This window comes from Cyprinodon tularosa, unplaced genomic scaffold (genome assembly GCF_016077235.1).
Source record: "Cyprinodon tularosa strain WSP-4 unplaced genomic scaffold, ASM1607723v1 ctg1362, whole genome shotgun sequence".
Lineage (NCBI taxonomy): Eukaryota > Metazoa > Chordata > Actinopteri > Cyprinodontiformes > Cyprinodontidae > Cyprinodon > Cyprinodon tularosa.
Window position 1 is genome coordinate 43,593 of NW_024038181.1, and position 18,426 is coordinate 62,018.

Below are 18,426 nucleotides of genomic sequence, written 5' to 3' on the forward strand. Positions count from 1 at the left end.
CCATGTTTAGTTCTGCTTCTAGGTATGCAGAGCAGGCTGGAGCCAGAAGACCTGAGTGGTCTGGAGGGTTGATACACTGATAGCAAGTCTGTGATGTATTTAGGTGCTAAGCCATTCAGAGATTTATAGACTAACAGAAGTATTTTAAAGTCTATTCTCTGAGATACAGGGAGCCAGTGGAAGGACTTTAGAACTGGGGTGATGTGCTCTACTTTCTTAGTCTTAGTGAGGACACGGGCAGCAGCGTTCTGGATCAGCTGCAGCTGTCTGATCCACTTTTTAGGCAGACCTGTGAAAACACCGTTGCAGTAATCAATTCGACTAAAAATAAACACATGGATTAGTGTTTCCAGATCATGCTGAGACATTAGTCCTTTAATCCTGGAAATGTTCTTCAGGTGATAGAAAGCTGACCTTGTAATTGTCTTTAAATGCTTTTGGAGGTTGAAGTCTGAATCCAGCACTACACCTAGATTTGGGGCCTGATCAGTGGTTACTAGCTGAAGCCACTGAAGCTGTGTGCTAACTTTAGATCTCTCCTCTATTGGTCCAAAGATTATTACTTCAGTTTGGTTTTTATTCAGTGGAAGAAAATTATGGCCCATCCAGGCATTGATTTCTTCTAAGCAATAAGATAATATCTCATTATTTTAATTTACTATCTTACTATAATGAGATAAGATAAGATACTATCTCATTATAATGAGATAGTATCTCATTATTTTAAGTTACAATCTCATAATAATGAGATAGTATCTCATTATTATGAGATTGTAAATTAAAATAATGAGATACTATCTCAATATAATCAGATAGTATCTCAAAATAATGGTATAGTAACTCATTATAATGAGATAGTAAATTAAAATAATGAGATCTTACCTCATTATGAGATACCAGGATACTGTCTGATTGTAATGAGATGCTATTTCATTATAATTAAATAATTCATTTTTCTTTCTTTTTTTACAGAGGATTCCATAAATGTAAACCTTAAAAAATCTGAGCGTCCCTCATTCTCTGCTCTAATTCACAGAGCGGTTTAAGGCGCCGCAGCGTTTCCTCCGTAAAGCCAGATGGGCTGCTGGCCCTTTAAGGATGATGCAGCGGGACCAGCTGATGTAGGACGAGCTGACCGTCCGCGCGCCCGCGCGCGCCTCCCCCGCCCGCTGCCCGTCCTCATCATGGCCTCCGCTCAGCCCACGGCACCGAGGAGCGACCGACCACCCAGCGGCCCTGCCCTTCCCGCGGCGGACACGGACGTCAGGCCGAAGCAGCGGCACCGGTAGAGGCGAAGCCGCCTTCCGCCCCCCCGCCCCGGTCTCCTCCATGCCTCCGTCCGAAGCCAAGCCCAGATATCCGACAAAGAGGGCTGCCAAGCCGGGCGGCGGCGGAGCCATGAGCCGGGATTATTCCGTTAACCTGTCGGTCCAGCAGGTGCTGAGCCTCTGGGTCCACGGCGCGAGCCTGCAGCACTTCACAGGTAGGGGGGGGACCGTGGGGGGGGTGGCGTCCATTTTAAACCATTAAATGATTTTGAAAGAAAGCTACCAGTAGGTGGCGGTAATGCACACCAATAAGTTGCTTGTCAACCGCCATTAAACAAGAAGAAAGAAAGAAGGAAAGTAAAAGAAAGCTGCGCTTTAAAGGGCCGGGGGGGGGCGAACCTCCTGCAGAACCTCCTGATCCGTTATGGCTGTTAGAGCCTCCCTTTGTCTCCAGGAAGAGATGAAAAGCTGCAGGTCAGATGAGGGCAGAAGATTCTCCATGGAGATCACTGAGCTGTCTGAGGTGTGAAGGGTTAAAAATCCCCGGAGATGATCTCCTGCCTTCAGTTTGCATCACATCTGCATGAAGCTGCTGCAGAACCATCAGTCATGTTCTGCTCTGCAGGAAGGCCAGCTCTGATGAGCTGCAGTCCTGTTTGGAGGCTTGGCTGCTGTGTCATTTAAACACACCAAACCAGGAGCGGATGTGTTCTCAGCTGCTGTGAGGAGAGGCACCTCAAAGTTTGCAATGCTGACTCAGCAGAAAGCTGCAGGGTGACAGAGGTTTATGGAGCTGCTGCAGAGCGGCGTGCATGGACCCTCAGACCTTCAGCTGCACAGATTAGCAGCAGCCAGGTGATAAAATCCTAACGAGCTCCTGACATATCAGATAGAGAGTTGGAGACGAGCAAGAAAAGCAGAAGCAGCTCATTAAGATCCGGGGCCCCTCTGGTTTTCCTCTCAGGGCCCCTGACAGCTTAAACTAATGCATTTCCTGTTTATGAGATCTGCGGCGCAGCAGTTTTACTTCAGCAAACCATGAAAAGAAGATAAAATACGTGCAGCTGCTGGTGTGCAAACAGACCCACACCGTGTGCGGTTACGCATCTGTTCACTCTACATCTAGGGAAGCAGATTTCACATAAAGACCAAACATGAGGTTAACTCAGCCGTGCTGTTTAAGACAAAACCAAACTTTGCTGAAATATAACTAGAAGTTTATAAGTAGAACACTTGAACTAAAATAATGTTAATTAAACTAAACCCCAACGGCTGAAATGTGGTTTTAATACAAACTATTTCAGTAATTGTATTTTTGACAAACAGAAAGGAAGACAAAGGAGGGAAGGATGGACAATTATTTAAAGATAAGTCAACAAGAAGAGGAAACAAAGTTTTGGGTTTTTAATTTAATCAGCAGCTTTTAACTAAATGCAGATTTAATATTTATAAACAGAATAAATCTAAATCTTTCAGGCTGTGACCCAGAAACCAGCAGAGACTCTGGAGTCATTCCTTCTGCTCACCCTCCATCCTGCAGAAGATCCAGAAACATCCTGGAGTTCCTCTTGGAGCTGCGGGATTAGAACCAGCAGCTCCACTAAATCAGAGGGTTTAGAAACATTTTCACAGGAAGTCTGGAAAAGGGAAAAATCGTTGGATTTCCATATTTTATAGCGTAGTACTTTGTCTAAAAGTTGGTTCCTTTCCTTCCTTGAAAACTTCCATCCTATTTCCCTCCTTTCATTAAGCTTTTCTTTCCTCCTCCTTCCTGTCTGTTTCCTCTTCTTGACTTATATTTTAATAATTTTCCTTCCTTCCTTCACACCTTTGTCTTCCTTCCTTCCTTCCTTCACGCCTTTTTCTGCCTTCCCTCCTTCCTTCCTTCCTTCCTTCCTTCACACCTTTGTCTTCCTTCCTTCTTCCTTCCTGCCTTCACACCTTTGTCTTCCTTCCTTCCTTCCTTCACGCCTTTTTCTGCCTTCCCTCCTTCCTTCCTTCCTTCCTTCCTTCACACCTTTGTCTTCCTTCCTTCCTTCTTCCTTCCTTCCTTCACACCTTTGTCTTCCTTCCTTCCTTCACGCCTTTTTCTGCCTTCCCTCCTTCCTTCCTTCCTTCCTTCCTTCACACCTTTGTCTTCCTTCCTTCTTCCTTCCTTCCTTCACGCCTTTGTCTTCCTTCCTTCCTTCCTTCCTTCCTTAACGCCTTTTCCTTCCTTCCTTCCTTCCTTCCTTCCTTCCTTCCTTCCTTCCTTCCTTCCTTCCTTCCTTCCTTCCTTCCTTCCTTCCTTCACACCTTTGTCTTCCTTCCTTCTTCCTTCCTTCCTTCACGCCTTTTTCTGCCTTCCCTCCTTCCTTCCTTCCTTCCTTCACACCTTTGTCTTCCTTCTTCCTTCCTTCCTTCCTTCACACCTTTGTCTTCCTTCCTTCTTCCTTCCTTCCTTCCTTCCTTCCTTAACGCCTTTTCCTTCCTTCCTTCCTTCCTTCCTTCCTTCCTTCCTTCCTTCCTTCCTTCCTTCCTTCCTTCCTTCCTTCCTTCCTTCCTTCCTTCCTTCCTTCCCGCCTTCATGCCTTTTCCTTCCTTCCTTCCTTCACGCCTTTGTCTTCCTTCCTTCCCTCCTTCCTTCCTTCCCGCCTTCATGCCTCTTCCTTCCTTCCTTCCTTCCTTCCTTCCTTCCTTCCTTCCTTCCTTCCTTCCTTCCTTCCTTCCTTCCTTCCTTCCTTCCTTCCTTCCTTCCTTCCTTCCTTCCTTCCTTCTTTCACGCCTTTGTCTTCCTTCCTTCCTTCCTTCCTTCACGCCTTTGTCTTCCTTCCTTCCTTCCTTCTTTCACGCCTTTGTCTTGCTTCCTTCCTTCAAGCCTTAGTCTTCCTTCCTTCCTTCTTTCACGCCTTTGTCTTCCTTCCTTCCTTCCTTCCTTCCTTCCTTCACGCCTTTGTCTTCCTTCCTTCCTTCCTTCCTTCCCTCACGCCTTTGTCTTCCTTCCTTCCTTCCCTCACACCTTTGCCTTCCTTCCTTCCTTCCTTCCTTCCTTCCTTCCTTCCTTCCTTCCTTCCTTCCTTCCTTCCTTCCTTCCTTCCTTCACGCCTTTTTCTGCCTTCCTTCCTTCCTTCCTCCCTTCCTTCTTTCCTTCCTTCCTTCCTTCCTTCCTTCCTTCCTTCACGCCTTTGTCTTCCTTCCTTCACGCCTTTTCCTTCCTTCCTTCCTTCCTTCCTTCCTTCCTTCCTTCCTTCCTTCCTTCCTTCCTTCACGCCTTTGTCTTCCTTCCTTCCTTCCTTCCTTCCCTCACACCTTTGCCTTCCTTCCTTCCTTCCTTCACGCCTTTTTCTGCCTTCCTTCCTTCCTTCCTTCCTTCCTTCCTTCCTTCCTTCCTTCCTTCCTTCCTTCCTTCCTTCCTTCCTTCCTTCCTTCCTTCCTTCCTTCCTTCCTTCCTTCCTTCACGCCTTTTTCTGCCTTCCTTCCTTCCTTCCTCCCTTCCTTCTTTCCTTCCTTCCTTCCTTCCTTCCTTCCTTCACGCCTTTGTCTTCCTTCCTTCACGCCTTTTCCTTCCTTCCTTCCTTCCTTCCTTCCTTCCTTCCTTCCTTCCTTCCTTCCTTCCTTCCTTCCTTCCTTCCTTCCTTCCTTCCTTCACGCCTTTGTCTTCCTTCCTTCCTTCCTTCCTTCCCTCACACCTTTGCCTTCCTTCCTTCCTTCCTTCACGCCTTTTTCTGCCTTCCTTCCTTCCTTCCTTCCTTCCTTCCTTCCTTCCTTCCTTCCTTCCTTCCTTCCTTCCTTCCTTCCTCCCTCCCTCCGTCCCTCCCTCCCTCCCTCCCTCCCTCCTCCTCCACTCCTCTGGCGTGCTGATGGTTCTCGGACCTGCGGCTCTAAGGTATTAATGGCGTCCTCTCTCCCTCCCCCCCTTTAGAGATGTGGTACTGGGTTTTCCTGTGGTGTCTCTTCTCCTCGCTCTTCATCCACGGCGTCGGCAGCCTGCTGATGTTGGTCATGCTGCAGCGCCACAAGTGGGGGCGTCTCATCACCATGGTGCTGGTCAGCGTGGGCTTCCTGGCCTCCCTCTCTGGAGGCGTCATCACCAGTAAGTTCGGGGGGTTGGTGGTCATCAGTGATCTGAAAGGCAGCAGCAGATCTACAGCAGATGTTTTCATGGCCTAGTCAAAGTCCAGTGGCCTCATTTTTACAAAATACCTTCAGTTTAATGTTTAACTGAAAATGTTTTAACGATGAATGCTTGAAAAGTGGCTTAATCCACAGTAAGTGTCTGGTTCCCCAATGAAGAGAAAAACAGCAAAACGAATGAAATAAAATGAAATGTGGCTCTAAGTCAGTAAATTCAAAGAAGCTGTGAGGAGTTCATAAACGGTTATTATTAACGAATGGCAAAAACGTTTTTTGATATCTGAGAACACTCCATAGCAACCGCCTTAGCAACCAAATGCTTGAATTGTGGCCACAAAACCAGTGACGTCACACCGGGACATCGGTCTCATCTGGCAGAAGACAATGAGACCAATGGAATTTTTTAACACCATTACATCTGCAAAGAGACGTCCTAGTCTAGATTTGCATTGGGGGCCCACCAAGTGTCAGTGACGAGGCCCCTAAGAGGTTGTGAGCCCATAAGCAACTGCTGTCTCTGCTTACCGATATTTACGCCACAGCGACTACGTCTGCTAAACGCGGCACTAAATAATTGCAGTAAACGGGTCAGATCTAGGTTCTGAACTCTACGGGTGCCAGAGGATACAGGTTGGAAAAATCAGACCTGTGCCACAAAATAGATGTTTTCATTTAAAGGAACAGTCCGGTCAGCAAGAAATAATCAATGGATTATTATTCATACCTAAAACTAATACGTTTGCTGTGATTTAAGGAATTTAGCATTAATCAGTAAAAAAACACATAATAATCATTTGTGTGACGTCACGGTGCGGTAAGCCTAGCGCCATTCTCCCCGCTTTCCAAGCTAAATCAATGGGAACTACTAGACACATCTGCAATCAACAACAATTATTGAAGATTTCCAGAGGACTTCACCATTGAAATTCACCAGAGCTATAGTGAAACTGACAATGCCCACGTGCATGGCAGCTGGATGCTGGAATACATCGGGTAAAAGTGAAAAAAAAGAGTTATTCCACCTTTCTGATTCCTGATCCTCCACGGACGGGTTGGTCGTTGGATCGCCAACTTGAAGAGGGAGGATTTGCCATCGAACTTCTGGCCAGAGAAAAAACCCGTAATATGTAGCCAACATTTGGAAGAAGAATGTTTTCAAGATGACTTGGATAATAGAGCGTTGTGACAAACACCAGATACAGCACTGGGACTTGATCAACAGCCGATACCGCACCGTGACGTCACTAACCAGTAGGTGGCAGTAGTGTTCTTTGACAAACATGGATGCCTCCAGTAAAGCACATTCACATGAAAATTACTCTGAATTAAAAACACTGATCATTTATTGAACAGGATGGAATCATTTCAGATTTAAAGAACTTTCAGAAGTTTGAATTCTGAATATGAGCGACTTTTCCTCAGCTGGACAATGAAGAAACATTTTATCCCTATTTATTTATCGCCGTAGAGACGCTTTTATTCTAACAAGAAGAAGAAGGTGTTAAATCAGCAGATTGGATCCACACTTGTAAGATTAGATGATTCATCAGATGGAGAAAAGCACGTCTATAAATAGCTGCTTAATTGTGTGAGAAATGGCAGCTTTTAGCGTTTGTAGCACATTTTAGTGGCAAGACAATTTAAAGTACTGAACATGAGGAGAAAAGAAAATGCTTTGCTGATGATTAAAGAGAATAGAAATGGACAATTAAAATAAGAGAAATGTGTAAAAAATTTAAAATGATAGAAACAGGAAAGTTGGGCTGAAAACTGAACTAATAATGTTTAGATCTCAGGTTATTAATCTGGATTTAAACTGATGGATTTTAGCAGCATTCTGGATCAGCTGCAGGTCTGTTTGGACCTTTCTGAACATGTGCAGCAAATGGACTGATCCAATATGGTGGACACTGAAGGGGGGGGGCTGAGACACACTTAATATTATCAGCGTTCTGATGGCATTTTAGACAAAGGATTTTTATCAAAAATATAATTAATGTGCACAACATTAATGGGGCCCCCATGAACTTGGGGCCTAGTGTTGCCTAATGTTTTCAAACTCCTGCTGATACTTTAGTTCTTTAGTCCTGCAGATGTTCTGTAGGTGATAAAAGGCCGATTTTGTTCCTGCTTGTATGTCCGCACATAAATGCTAATTGAATCAAAGGATAGCAGAGGAACCAACTATGGAGGAGGTGAGAGGCTGTGCGTCAATCAGTTACTGGGAAGATCTAAGCGACCGTTTTAGGGACATAAAAGTTATGTTAAAGTTTATGTTTATATTATATTTACTTCCTGTTTGTCATCTAGTTTGGAATCAGTTGCCTTAGATACGAAAAGCAGCTGTAAAGGCGTCCCCGTCCAGGAAACACACAGCCAGGCAGACGAGCTCCGAGCCAGCTCCCATGTCAGAGGATGAAGAGAGCACATCCAGTTAGTCACAGTCAGAGAAACAGGACTACACTGGAAAACAGGCCAAGCTCCAACATCTAGATACAAAGGTGTTGATGGCAGCAGCACAGCTGATATTTCTCTCCAGGATGGAGTCACAGCCAAACAGGAACAGACCAGATGAAGCTACTATGAGAAAAAGCAGAGAGAGCAGAACGTTAGAGATTGAACTAACAGATTCTGGGAGAAGTAAAAAGGGGTCCCTATGTCCTCCAGCAGTCTAAGCCTATAGCAGCAGAACTATAGAGATAGCTCAGGATAACCTGAGCCACTCTAACTAGAAGCTTTATCAAAAAGGAAAGTTTTAAGCCTAGCCTTAAAAGTAGACAGGGTGTCTGCCTCACGGACTAAAACTGGTAGTTGGTTCCACAGGAGAGGAGCCTGAGAACTAAAAGATCTGCCTCCCATTCTACTTTTAGAAATTCTAGGAACCACTAGTAATCTCCATTCAGAGACTACAAAGGTAGAGCATCAACTGGGAGTGTTTATATAAACCCAATCTAAACAAGCAGAAATGTAAAAAAAAAACTGACCGAATTGTTTGTGTAATTCCATTTATTACCATAAGGTGGAGATAAAGTACTATTTTCCAGCATTTTTTTTTTTTTTCTTTTTCTCAGAGCTTTTCTTTTTGAAGGTTCATCTCAAGCGCTTTATTTCCTCACCTTCCCTCAGGGATCGGTGTGTGAGTCACAGCATCAGCCCAGAATAGACGGATACTTTATTATTAATGTGCAGCAGTGGGGGGAGGGGGATGAAGGAAATGTCACTGAGTGCAGCGAAAATGTCAAACTGCAAAAACCTCTAAACTGTTTTCATCAGATAACAAAGGTTGGATCAGTTGTGCTGCTCTCCAGCTTCCATTTTTAAGGCCTGATTGATTAACGAACTTAATCATGATGCCAGACAAGCCACTATTTTACTTCATTTAAAAAGATTAACGATACAAACACATGTGGATTAACATAAATAAAACAGCACTTTACACACAAACACGTATGATATATGAAATCATATGATTCCAACTGGAACATATTGAAGCTAAAGTGGAGGATGTTGTTTTTCTGGGTGGATCATCTACGTTAGTGATTTAAATAAAAAAAAATGTTCCAATGGTTAGAGGACCATGGCAACTACCGGACCTCGGAGGCTAGCAGCAGCCAGGGCTAACGTTAGCCCGTCTGCAGCAGCCAGGGCTAATGTCAGCCCATCTGCAGCAGTCAGGGCTAACGTTAGCTCGTCGTCTGCAGCAGCCAGGGCTAACGTTAGCCCGTCTGCAGCAGCCAGGGATAGCGTTAGCTCGTCGTCTGCAGCAGCCAGGGCTAACGTTAGCCTGTCTGGAGCAGCCAGGGCTAACGTTAGCCCGTCTGCAGAAGCCAGGGATAGCGTTAGCTCGTCGTCTGCAGCAGCCAGGGCTAACGTTAGCCTGTCTGGAGCAGCCAGGGCTAATGTTAGCCCGTCTGCAGCAGCCAGGGATAACGTTAGCCCGTCTGCAGCAGCCAGGGATAACGTTAGCTCGTCGTCTGCAGCAGCCAGGGCTAACATTAGCCTGTCTGGAGCAGCCAGGGCTAACGCTAGCCCGTCTGCAGTAGCCAGGGATAACGTTAGCCCATCTACAGCAGCCAGGGATAACGTTAGCTCGTCTGCAGCAGCCAGGGATAACGTTAGCTCGTCTGCAGCAGCCAGGGCTAATGTTAGCCATTCTGGAGCAGCCAGGGCTAACTTTAGCACATTTGCAGCAGCCAGGGCTAATGTTAGCCCATCTGCAGCAGCCAGGGCTAACATTAGCACATTTGCAGCAGCCAGGGCTAACATTAGCACATTTGCAGCAGCCAGGGTTAACGTTAGCCCATCTGCAGCAGCCAGTGCTAAGGTTAGCCCATCTGTACCAGCCAGGGCTAATGTTAGCCCGTCTGCAGCAGCCAGGGCTAGCATTAGCTCATCTGCTGCAGCCAGGGCTAACATTAGCTCATCTGCTGCAGCCAGGGCTAACATTAGCCTGTCTGGAGAAGCCAGGGCTAACGCTAGCCCGTCTGCAGCAGCCAGGGATAACGTTAGCTCGTCTGCAGCAGCCAGGGATAACGTTAGCCTGTCTGGAGCAGCCAGGGCTAACGTTAGCCTGTCTGGAGCAGCCAGGGCTAACGTTAGCCTGTCTGCAGCAGCCAGGGATAACGTTAGCTCGTCGTCTGCAGCAGCCAGGGATAACGTTAGCTCGTCGTCTGCAGCAGCCAGGGCTAACATTAGCCTGTCTGGAGCAGCCAGGGCTAACGCTAGCCCGTCTGCAGTAGCCAGGGATAACGTTAGCCCATCTACAGCAGCCAGGGATAACGTTAGCTCGTCTGCAGCAGCCAGGGATAACGTTAGCTCGTCGTCTGCAGCAGCCAGGGCTAACGTTAGCCTGTCTGGAGCAGCCAGGGCTAACTTTAGCACATTTGCAGAAGCCAGGGCTAATGTTAGCCCATCTGCAGCAGCCAGGGCTAACATTAGCACATTTGCAGCAGCCAGGGCTAACATTAGCACATTTGCAGCAGCCAGGGTTAACGTTAGCCCATCTGCAGCAGCCAGTGCTAAGGTTAGCCCATCTGTAGCAGCCAGGGCTAATGTTAGCCCGTCTGCAGCAGCCAGGGCTAGCATTAGCTCATCTGCTGCAGCCAGGGCTAACATTAGCTCATCTGCTGCAGCCAGGGCTAACATTAGCCTGTCTGGAGCAGCCAGGGCTAACGCTAGCCCGTCTGCAGCAGCCAGGGATTACGTTAGCTCGTCTGCAGAAGCCAGGGATAACGTTAGCCTGTCTGGAGCAGCCAGGGCTAACGTTAGCCTGTCTGCAGCAGCCAGGGATAACGTTAGCTCGTCGTCTGCAGCAGCCAGGGATAACGTTAGCTCGTCGTCTGCAGCAGCCAGGGATAACGTTAGCTCGTCGTCTGCAGCAGCCAGGGCTAACGTTAGCCTGTCTGGAGCAGCCAGGGCTAACTTTAGCACATTTGCAGCAGCCAGGGCTAACGTTAGCCCATCTGCAGCAGCCAGGGCTAACATTAGCACATTTGCAGCAGCCAGGGCTAACATTAGCACATTTGCAGCAGCCAGGGCTAACATTAGCACATTTGCAGCAGCCAGGGTTAACGTTAGCCCATCTGCAGCAGCCAGTGCTAAGGTTAGACCATCTGTAGCAGCCAGGGCTAATGTTAGCCCGTCTGCAGCAGCCAGGGCTAATGTTAGCCCGTCTGCAGCAGCCAGGGCTAATGTTAGCCCGTCTGCAGCAGCCAGGGCTAATGTTAGCCCGTCTGCAGCAGCCAGGGCTAGCATTAGCTCATCTGCTGCAGCCAGGGCTAACATTAGCAAATTTGCAGCAGCCAATGCCAACGTTAGCCCGTCTGCAGCAGCCAGGGCTAACGTTAGCCCGTCTGAAGCAGCCAGGGATAACGTTAGCTCGTCTGCAGCAGCCAGGGCTAAAGTTAGCTCGTCAGCAGCAGCCAGGGCTAACATTAGCAAATTTGCAGCAGCCAATGCTAACGTTAGCCCGTCTGCAGCAGCCAGGGCTAACGTTAGCCCGTCTGCAGCAGCCAGGGCTAACGTTAGCCCGTCTGCAGCAGCCAGGGATAACGTTAGCTCGTCTGCAGCAGCCAGGGCTAACGTTAGCCCGTCTGCAGCAGCCAGGGCTAACATTAGCAAATTTGCAGCAGCCAATGCTAACGTTAGCCCGTCTGCAGCAGCCAGGGATAACGTTAGCTCGTCTGCAGCAGCCAGGGATAACGTTAGATCGTCGTCTGCAGCAGCCAGGGCTAACGTTAGCCCGTCTGCAGTAGCCAGGGCTAACGTTAGCTCGTCTGCAGCAGCCAGGGCTAACGTTAGCCCGTCTGTAGCAGCCAGAGCTAACGTTAGCCCGTCTGTAGCAGCCAGGGCTAACGTTAGCTCGTCTGCAGCAGCCAGGGCTAACGTTAGCCCGTCTGTAGCAGCCAGTGCTAACGTTAGCCCATCTGCAGCAGTCGGAAAGCATTTTTGTTTATTCAGTCAATATTTAGAACAGCTGTAAGAATAAATATCAATTAGCATATTAGCGTAGCATTATGGAATGATCCTCTTCACATCAGAAAACTGGTATTTAATAAAATGTTTGCTTTTAAATTCATCCTTTGTCGGTCATAAGATCCATCAACATCTCAAAGGAAAATTGAGTGGAAGGACGAAGCATGTTATTGAGGGCTTTGACTGTATTTTTACTTCACTTAGATGCAGGTTTGATTTTTCATCCTGAGCGAATGTCGGAGTTTGTTGGTCTAAGTTGATCTCTCTGACTCTGTGTTCTGCTGCAGGCGCGGCAGTGGCGGGCGTTTACCGCGTGGCGGGGAAGGACATGGCTCCGCTGGAGGCCCTGGTGTTCGGAGTGGGTCAGACCACCCTGTCAGTCGTTATCTCCTTCTCTCGCATCCTGGCCACCCTGTGAGGAAGACTTTTAGCGGGATGAAGGACGGATGCAGACGGAGGAGAGGTCCAGCAGGGACTCGGATGCAGGAGACGGCGCCCTCTACTGATTCTGGAGTACTAATGCAGCTGTCTGCGGTTGATTTGAAAGCCTGAGATTCTAGAACTTCATCTGTTCCCGGAGCCATAATCCTGCCGCTGCCGCCGCCTCTCTGCTGCAGGAGGAATCCCTGTCGACCTGAGATGTTCACAGAAGGAAGAACCAACAGTCATCGCCGCCACGCTGGTGGAGCTTCACAGCTTCAGCCTCCAGCTCAGAGGAAGAAAGTTTGGAGTTCAGCACTTTGTGAGGAAGAGGAGCAGAAAACCAGCAAACATTTGATCAGATGCGTGAAGATTCCTGATGTTCCAGCAGGAGATCAGACGTCTGAGCTGCTTCTGGACTAAAAGCAGCTCGGTCGGCGTTGGAGGAGGAGCTTTCTCCAGGAAACGATCGTCTCTTTTCTCCAGTAGAGTTTAAGAATGACTGAAGCAAACCAGAGTCAGCACATAGATGTAGGAGAATAGACGCTGCGCCGGCTTCACCCCTCTGTGGAACCGACGCATCAGAAGGTCGGCCATGTTGTGGGGTGCAGGTCTGCTCAGACGTCGGCTTTAAATGAACGGTAAAGATCTTCCAGTTATGGTCGAAAACCTTTGGTTTAAATCGAGGGCTGAAGTCGATCCCTTCAATCATAATAACACTGATGGTGTCATAATCATTTTATTGTTTATTAATTAATGTCAGATCGGATTCCATTAAAGTTTTCCTGCAGTCTGCAAAAAATCAGAACAACAAACCCAACAAAAGCTGCGACGACTCGGTGGTTTAGATCTGAGATCGTTCAGAAATCCTTAAATTCAGTCTTTAGTGTCTGGCAGCGTCTAGCATCTCATCCTGCATCTTGTCCGCCGTCACCTGAGTGAAGTTGGCCCCCCCACCTTCTTCAAATCAGACAAAATTAGTGTCAAACGTTTGTGCAGCAAAAATTTTAATTTGTGCCGCTGTCATTTTAAAGATATAGATATATAGATATAACCAGCCCTTTAACTGACCTTTGATGACCTCTACAAAATATTATTAATATCATATTGAAATGTATGAAGGTAGATTTGTTTCTTTATTATTCAATCAAAAAAGAAGTTGCTTCAAACAAACAAACAAGAGAAACATTTTTTTTTTTTCATTGAAGTGAAGATTTTTTAATTGAAAATAAATTTTTAGATTGAAGCAACAGTTTTTTTGATTGAATAATAAAGAAACAAATCTACCTTCATAAAACTTCAGCTGATCTTCTCTGATTCTCAGGTCAGAACCAGAAAAGATCTGAAACTGGATCAGAACCAAAGTATTTTTTAAGGGTTTGCACTAGAGCTGCAACTAACGATTACTTTATAAATTGATTAATCTGTTGATTATTTTTTAAAATTAATAATCATATTTAGGTTCCCTAAAGAAGATTTTTTTTTTTTTTGTCAAATTAAAGGAGAAACTAGAACTTTTCCACTAGAGGAGTTCTGGATAGAGCAGATTGGCAGATGAAAATTTTTTTTCATTTAAAATGCAAAATATTTACATGAATCAGAAACATGGGCGGTTCTAGACGGGGGCCAGTGCCCCACTGTAGACATAAGACTCAAAGAAATTCTAATGATGATCTATGCTGGGACAGACATGGTTACTGATGGGTCCTTTGGATCTATTTCATTGTTTTCTTTACAAATTCTGTTTTACTGATTATTTAAAAACAATAAGGTGATAGCTTCAGTGGTGCTAAGATAGGATCCCAGTTTTCATCTGCTAAATGTTGTTTTCAAAACAAATTGCTCAGATTTGGTAGAAAACGGTCTTTTTAACTTAAGTCGAAAATATGTAAAATTCGTAAATTCTGAGTGTATATTGACCTCATAAGACATAGAATTTTGATTAAATCAGCCAATTAATGCTAACCTGACTCCACCAGATGGATTTGCTCCGCATATCCATCTGGAAACCTTCCATTGAAGTAATTTTGGGAAGGGGCGAAAATACTGGTTAGCTGATTGGCCTATGTTGGTGATAGACGGGCCAAATAAACCAATCAGATCAACGAAGCATATGACGTACTAACAGAGCGACGACGAAAACACAACCACAAGCCAGGCTACTCTTGCCGAAACCAGTCGGGAGAAGAGCAAAAACATCTTTTCCTCTGAGAAAAGCCTCCAGAGCCGTGTTTTGCTCTTCTTTCAGAGAAGAAATACTCTGTAATTCCGATAAAACTTGCTCGATAGCCACGCTAACGCTAGTTTCATCGGCTGAAGCCGCCATGTTCTTTAGACTGAACTGTCGCGCTTCTCGTTGCGTCACACCTCAACCCGCCTCAAAGCCAACGCTGATTGGACGTTCCTTTGGTGAACGGCTCCAAATGTTCTTTAACGGAGTCTCCAGACTGATCTGCGAGTGAAACCTTGAAAGCTCGCGAGATCAGGATGGTCTCACCAGGCTACATTAATGCAGCTTTCTTAATATTTTCGAATCCCCTGTTCTGTTTTTTATTTCATACATTTGGTCTAGAACCACCACAAGCTGCCATGCACGTGGGCATTGTCAGTTTCACTATAGCTCTGGTGAATTTCAATGGTGAAGTCCTCTGGAAATCTTCAATAATTGTTGTTGATTGCAGATGTGTCTAGTAGTTGCCATTGATTTAGCTTGGAAAGCGGGGAGAATGGCGCTAGGCTTACCGCACCGTGACGTCACTGCTGGAAGATGGCAGGAGGGAGGGGCTACTATATCAGGGCAAAAATGGCCGCTCCCAGACTATTTTATTTTTTCATTATATTCATTAAATCACTGCCAAGGTATCAATTTTAGGTATAAATAATGATCCATTGTCCGAACTTTTCCTTTCCTTCCAGATCCTAAATCTGTTGGATTTGGGGGAAAAAAGATGTCAGGAGGTTCGAGGTGTTTGGAAAAATGTTCCAATCAGCTCCAGACTAAAATGGAATCCAGGTCAGTTTGATCCAAGCAGCAGAAGCCAGATCAGCGCTGAGGAACCTTTGGAACCTTTGGAAGCACAAACCTGAGCGCATTTTATCTGGATTTTATCCGATCATGAAGTTACGCGTAGTTTTCATGACGTTTTGATGGGTTCTTGGGTTTAACTCCATCAAACTTGACCAGCTTCTGTGACAGCATGATGCTGCCACCACCGAGTGTGAGGATGTTTTCTGTGTAGCAGGATGGTTCCGTTTCTGGTCTCCTTTTCCCAGGCTGGCTGTCCCTCCTAATTGGAACAAACTCCAAACAGGAATCTTCTCTCTATCTTCTTGCTGCTCTTTCATGAGGAGAACATTTGGACCGGTAGTTCCCCCTGATCAGCGGATCCCTGCAGCTCCTCCAGAGTCACTCAATCTAAACAGCTTCATTTCTTCTCAGTTTAATTCGAAGACATCCGGACTTTAATTAGGTGACTTGTGTTCATTATTTAGGGGTATCAGACTAAAAGGGGCTGAAAATGTTCACCTCACGGATGTTTTTTTCCCAGAGGAACTTTAAAAAGTTTCATTTATTTTAGATTTATGATCTGCTTGTTGGTTTATCACTGGAAATTGAAGTTTTATGGTTTTAAAAGGTAGAATGTTGGAGTTTCTAAACGGAGTCTGATAGCAGAACCACGGCGTTCGGATCCTGCCTGGTCACAGAAACAGGAAGTAGACTGAGACGATCCTCGCCGGTCGGTTGTTAACCCTTTAAGCTCCTCTGAGTTTATTCTGCCGTTTTTTTGGGCCTGATGACGCATGAGGAGTTTATTCCTCTCGGATGTTTTCCTGTACAGGAATCTTTCCGTCGGGTCAAATGCCAAAGTTTCCCGTAGATCAAAGCTTTATTCATCAGATTTATTTTTTCTCCACAATCTTTTTGTTTTGTTCTTTTTCTGAAACATTTGCACCTTTCAGACGTTTGTTCTGAATCTAATCTCTGTGCCATGTGTGTGTGTGTGTGTGTGTGCTCTGCATTATGTAACGGACCTGCAGTACCAGCTCAGTGCACAGGGGGGCAGTGCTCCCCTGCAGAGAGAGCAGCAGTGGTTTTGGATCAGAACTTTCTGAATGTTTGAACCAGCATGGCTGCTCGGACGGTTCCGTTTCCAGGAACCCAATCATGACGATGCTGCTGATTGACCCGCTGACCCGTCTGAGGCAGAAACTGACTCCAAAGCTGGTTCCGAAGGTCCAAATCAGCTTGGAATGGTTGTACAAACGATTCAACGTGTGCAAAGCGTGTAAATGCTGTAAGATACACCCTTTTTTAATTTTATACCAACCAGACCGTTGATATTTATAACTACTGCCTATTTATGTACAAACTCTTCTCCTGTGCTGTAAATATTCTACAGTCAGATGAAATAAAACTTTTTGCAATATGAAATATATGAATAATAACTCTGCTTCTCTTGGTCTTTCTTCTGATTGTTTAATATTTAGCTCTAATCATTTTTTCAAAGCAGCACTAAGTAACTTTTATACTAATATATCCTTTAAACTCTTTATGGAGTGACTTTTGTTCCATTGTTGTTGGAAAGAAAAGAAAAAAATAATTGTGCATTTGGAAAGAAAATCAATGCAGGAATGACTATTTCTTTTTTTTTTTACTCTTCAGCAATCCCTCGCTCTAAACATGCTTGTAGCGACAGTGGAGAGGAAAAACTCCCTTTGAACAGGAAGAAACCTCCAGCAGAACCAGGCTCAGTGTGAGCGGCCATCTGCTGAGGCCCACTGGGGTTCAAGGAGACAGAAGCAGACATAGAAAAAGAAGCATAGATACAAAAGGCAACTGTCAACCAGCTCCACAGGCGGCCCCGTCCAGGAAACACACAGCCAGGCAGACGAGCTCCGAGCCAGCTCCCATGTCAGAGGATGAAGAGAGCACATCCAGTTAGTCACAGTCAGAGAAACAGGACTACACTGGAAAACAGGCCAAGCTCCAACATCTAGAAACAAAGGTGTTGATGGCAGCAGCACAGCTGATATTTCTCTCCAGGATGGAGTCACAGCCAAACAGGAACAGACCAGATGAAGCTACTATGAGAAAAAGCAGAGAGAGCAGAATGTTAGAGATTGAACTAACAGATTCTGCAGAGTGGGAGAATAGAGATAGAATGAAGCAGAATGATGAAAAAGGGGTCCCTATGTCCTCCAGCAGTCTAAGCCTATAGCAGCAGAACTATAGAGATAGCTCAGGATAACCTGAGCCACTCTAACTAGAAGCTTTATCAATAACTGTATTTATAGATCCCATTCTCTTCACCTCCCTTCAGGGAGTAGCGAGGAAGCATTTCTTTTGGTTTAGCCTCAACATTCGTATTTAATTTGAAGGGAAGAGAATATAACCTGGAAAATGCATTTTAAAAACTGCTATTCATACAACTCAGAGTTTTGAAAATATACAATTTGAAATGTGCAGGTGAAGATTCTCAGTCATCCAGGTCGTACTCATTCCAAAAGAGAAAAACAATCCACTGGATTTTGTTTCCAAGTTTAAAGACGTTTCGCTTCCCATCCAGGAAGCTTTTTCATTTTAAAATGTCAGAAAGAGCGTTGAGTTGCAGGTTTTATAGCAGGGGAAAAGAAATTAAAGATCAGCGGAGTCCAAATCCGAAAATCATCAACCAGTAAAGGTCTGGAGACATTGTTAATTATAATCTGTTATTTTAAACAGAATTCAACACTGAAATAAAATTAGGTTTTTATGCATCCATGTTATACACTGAATTTAAAAAAATATATAGGCTTTATCATTTTTCCATTTTAAAATCTAAAGTGTTTTTTGAAGTAGAGAACAACAATCGTACAGTTTAGTTTAAAGATAATTTCCAGATTCCCATATTTTCTCAAACCCCTGAACTGATGGTTTTTTATTTTCTTTCTTTTTTCTGTCTTAATGTTGGCAGTGGGCTTTAGGCTGCCCTGCAAGGCTTTAAACCTGGGTTTAACCGGAGACTAAGCCATTCTCAAGCACATATCAAGGAGCTCATTTTGAGCCTGGATCCAGATTTATTGTTGATTCTGTTCATGGTGGAGAATCCTGCTTCACAGCAGCAGGTTGAGCCAAACATCCTCTAAATGTGCAGGGTCATCTTTGAGCACG

General features: G+C 45.4%; 1 protein-coding gene across 2 annotated transcripts; it reads left to right on the forward strand.

Moving 5' to 3' along the window:
* Positions 1–1,077: 1,077 nt before the first annotated feature.
* Positions 1,078–16,721, forward strand: tmem170b (transmembrane protein 170B). 2 transcript variants are annotated; one of them, XR_005280101.1, is made up of 4 exons: positions 1,078–1,483; positions 5,170–5,340; positions 12,143–12,916; positions 15,192–16,721. XR_005280101.1 is itself a non-coding variant. In XM_038277977.1 (3 exons), the coding sequence occupies exons 1-3, from the start codon at positions 1,330–1,332 to the stop codon at positions 12,271–12,273; spliced, it is 456 nt and encodes a 151-aa protein (XP_038133905.1). In that variant the 5' UTR covers positions 1,078–1,329; the 3' UTR covers positions 12,274–13,190. The 2 variants fall into 2 exon arrangements, 1 of the variants encoding a protein (XP_038133905.1); XM_038277977.1 differs by lacking the exon at positions 15,192–16,721 and having other exon boundaries at positions 12,143–13,190.
* The last annotated feature ends 1,705 nt before the right edge of the window (positions 16,722–18,426 follow it).